The sequence below is a fragment of the Dichomitus squalens genome (genome assembly GCF_000275845.1).
Source record: "Dichomitus squalens LYAD-421 SS1 unplaced genomic scaffold DICSQscaffold_263, whole genome shotgun sequence".
Classification (NCBI taxonomy): domain Eukaryota; kingdom Fungi; phylum Basidiomycota; class Agaricomycetes; order Polyporales; family Polyporaceae; genus Dichomitus; species Dichomitus squalens.
The window spans coordinates 1-2,924 of NW_006767145.1; the positions used below are offsets into that span (position 1 = coordinate 1).

General features: G+C 53.2%; 1 protein-coding gene across 1 annotated transcript; it reads right to left on the minus strand.

The window, feature by feature from the left end:
- Positions 1 to 353: 353 nt before the first annotated feature.
- DICSQDRAFT_175918 (uncharacterized protein) lies at positions 354 to 1,036 on the minus strand (the record flags this gene model as incomplete). The annotated part of the gene is made up of 4 exons (XM_007371770.1): positions 354 to 443; positions 497 to 504; positions 576 to 817; positions 942 to 1,036. The coding sequence occupies 4 exons, from the start codon at positions 1,034 to 1,036 to the stop codon at positions 354 to 356; spliced, it is 435 nt and encodes a 144-aa protein (XP_007371832.1).
- Positions 1,037 to 2,924: the final 1,888 nt, after the last annotated feature.

Here is a 2,924-nt window from a genome sequence, read left to right on the forward strand (position 1 = left end):
ACAACGCTATGGTCACTCACCTAGTCCCAATGACCAAGAGGTCGAGATAGGGACTAGGGAGCGCCTAGGGGGGTCCTTATATACTAGAGGGACTGCTTAGCAACCAAGGACAAGGCGCGAGAGCGAGGCAGTGAAGATGACAAAGGGGGAACAAAGGGCGAGAAAGAAAAGGCAAGGGCATGGCGATCACGGGAACGTAGCATGCGGCTGTGGGAACGTATCTACAGTGTCCAAACTGGGATGAGCTAGGAAAGGAAACGGTCCGGAAATGGAAGGTGGGCGTCAAAGGGGAGGGAATGGGCGGCAAAAAGGGGCGTCTGTCCAACGTCCGTGACAGTGACACTGGGTGTCGGTTAGGTTGATTGGTATCTATACCGGCACATAGAGTCCGGCTTATCCATCACAGGCATGAGGAAGTGAAAACGGGTGAAGTACGCATCGACCTGCAGGAAAATCAGCCCTCTCTCCGCCGATAGGTGCGGTAAATATTACGTACAAGCTTGTCTGCGAAGTCCCGCACAGCGTATTCAACTTCTCCAGTCTCGCTAAGGCCCTGACCTTCCCGAGGTACGCACTTGCGGGGAAGTATAGCTTGTTGACGCTTGGTCCAGGAGCGAGCTCGTCCTCCTCCATCAGTGAGACATGGTGCAGCGGGAACGTCGTCGCCTCCTTCGGTCGCTGAAACAGCGACATTGTGGACGAGTTACTGATCCAGTGCAGGTGCCCGTGCTCGTTAAGGGCGCGCTGACCGAGCACGTTTGAGACGTCCTCTTCAACGTACACGGCAACGTTGTCGTCCGAACCATGGCCGCTCGTGCTGTGGCTGTCAGTCAGATCGGTTGCCGATGGCCTGCCCTTCATGAATTCGGGGCAGGTACAACTACGTGATGTCCGGCACAGCTCCTGCCGTGCTCTGCGCCTCCGATGACGACGAGCCTTACTGGCTCAACATGGCCGCGGATATTGCAGTGAGGTTGATCCCGGTAGCCTGGCTGATCTGGTCGAGGATGGGCAAGATCTGCCGGAAAATGCCCATACTGGCTGCGGAGCAGTCGAGTCCCAGAGGGCAGAAACTTACCAGGTATAGTCGGCATGCTCCCCTGTGTACGTGTTTGCGGCGACAGTACAGGCCTGTACAAGAGAATATCACACCAGAATACAGAAATGAGCGTTCATCACGAAGAGGATTACAGCCTGTCCACGAAGGTGGAAAAGAGAAAGACGTACCGAGCATGCCAAAGCCTCTGTTGTAATCTTGACACTCCTCCCTTGCGATACTCGTAGACCCTCGTCGCCAGCAGATCAGTAGCCCTACTTGGTGTACCACCAGCACTCAGGCATGCAGCGGAGGTTGTACTCATGCAAGACTCACGTGTTGCCCTTCCTACATAGCCCGCATCGGCATTGCTTACAGACGGTCACCAAGTGTTGTTCACAAGGGTAAATGGGCAGCTGTTTTCGCGATTGGAAGTTCTGCACAGAGGGCATGGTGTTTCTGAGAGGACAGTGCAGTGGGTCGAGGGAGTAGGCCCGTTGCTGTAAGAGACATCTGTAGATTGGGACATCTGGGCTTTGGTACACAACCGGGCGGCGAACCTGAGTTAATCACGCATCCAAGACGCTCTGCAGCCAGGGTGTGGGGCAGATAGGCAGAGGCAGAGACGGGTGGAGGGAGACAGACGGAAGCCTGCCAGGAGGGAGAGCTTATTCCAAGCAATGATGAATGAGGTCCTCAAGGAGGAAATTGCGACTGGGCATGTCGTAGTTTACATTGACGACATCCTCATCTTCACAGACGACCTCACTCTGCATCGTCAACTGGTAGAGCGGGTTCTGAAGAAGCTGCGCGACAACAACCTCTTTGTTAAACCGGAAAAGTGCAAGTTTGAGCAGCCCTCGGTCCACTTTCTCGGACTAGTTGTGTCAAAGGATTCAATCTCCATGGACGAGTCTAAGGTGCAAGGTGTCAAGGAATGGCCTACTCCGACCAAGGTCAAACACGTTCAAGCCTTCCTCGGATTAGCCAACTTCTATCGGTGTTTCATTAAGGACTTTGCCAAAATTACCCGACCACTCACTAAGCTCACATTCAAGGACATTTAATGGCAATGGGGAGAGGAACAGGAGCAGGCCTTTGAAGGACTGAAAACCGCATTTACGACCGCTCCAATCCTTCAGATCCCGAACGACATGGCTCCATGCAGGCTAGAAACAGACTCGTCCGACTTTGCAACAGGGGCAGTCTTGGAACAACTTGGAGAAGATAAGCTATGGCACCCGGTCGCCTTCTACTCCAAGTCCCTCAATGTTCACGAACGTAACTACGAGATCTACGACAAGGAGCTTTTGGCCATCATCCGAGCCTTGGAAGAATATCGACACTATCTGGAAGGACACCCCGAACCGATTGAGATCTGGTCAGATCATCTCAACCTCACCTACTTCCGACAAGCACAGAAGCTCATACGCCGACAAGCCTGATGGAGTTTATTCATGTCTCGCTTCAACTTCGTTCTGAAGCATCGCCCTGGGAAGACAATGCTACGAGCCGACCCTCTTGTCACAGCCAACGAGCTGTGCCACCAAAACAAACAAGGGCAAAGCTTACTGGTGCAGAGGTTGGTGCTGAGAAGCGAAGCAACCCGAAGTGACACAGCAAGAGATGTGAAGAGGTGTATTCCCTAGACTAGAAGGGGCAGTAGAAGGTAGGGCTGCTAGCTACCTACAGAGGAGATGGGGGATCGATGAGAAGATCAAGTATGAGGTTCCCTGCCTCAGACTCCCTACTATATATACTAATACAACGGTGCACAGACCAGGTACCTATTGACCATCGTTTGGTCAGAGTTCTCTGCCTCATGTCCTACCCTCTGACCTGCCTCATGGTGACCTTACGACTAATACCTGAGTCGTGCCGAGTCCGG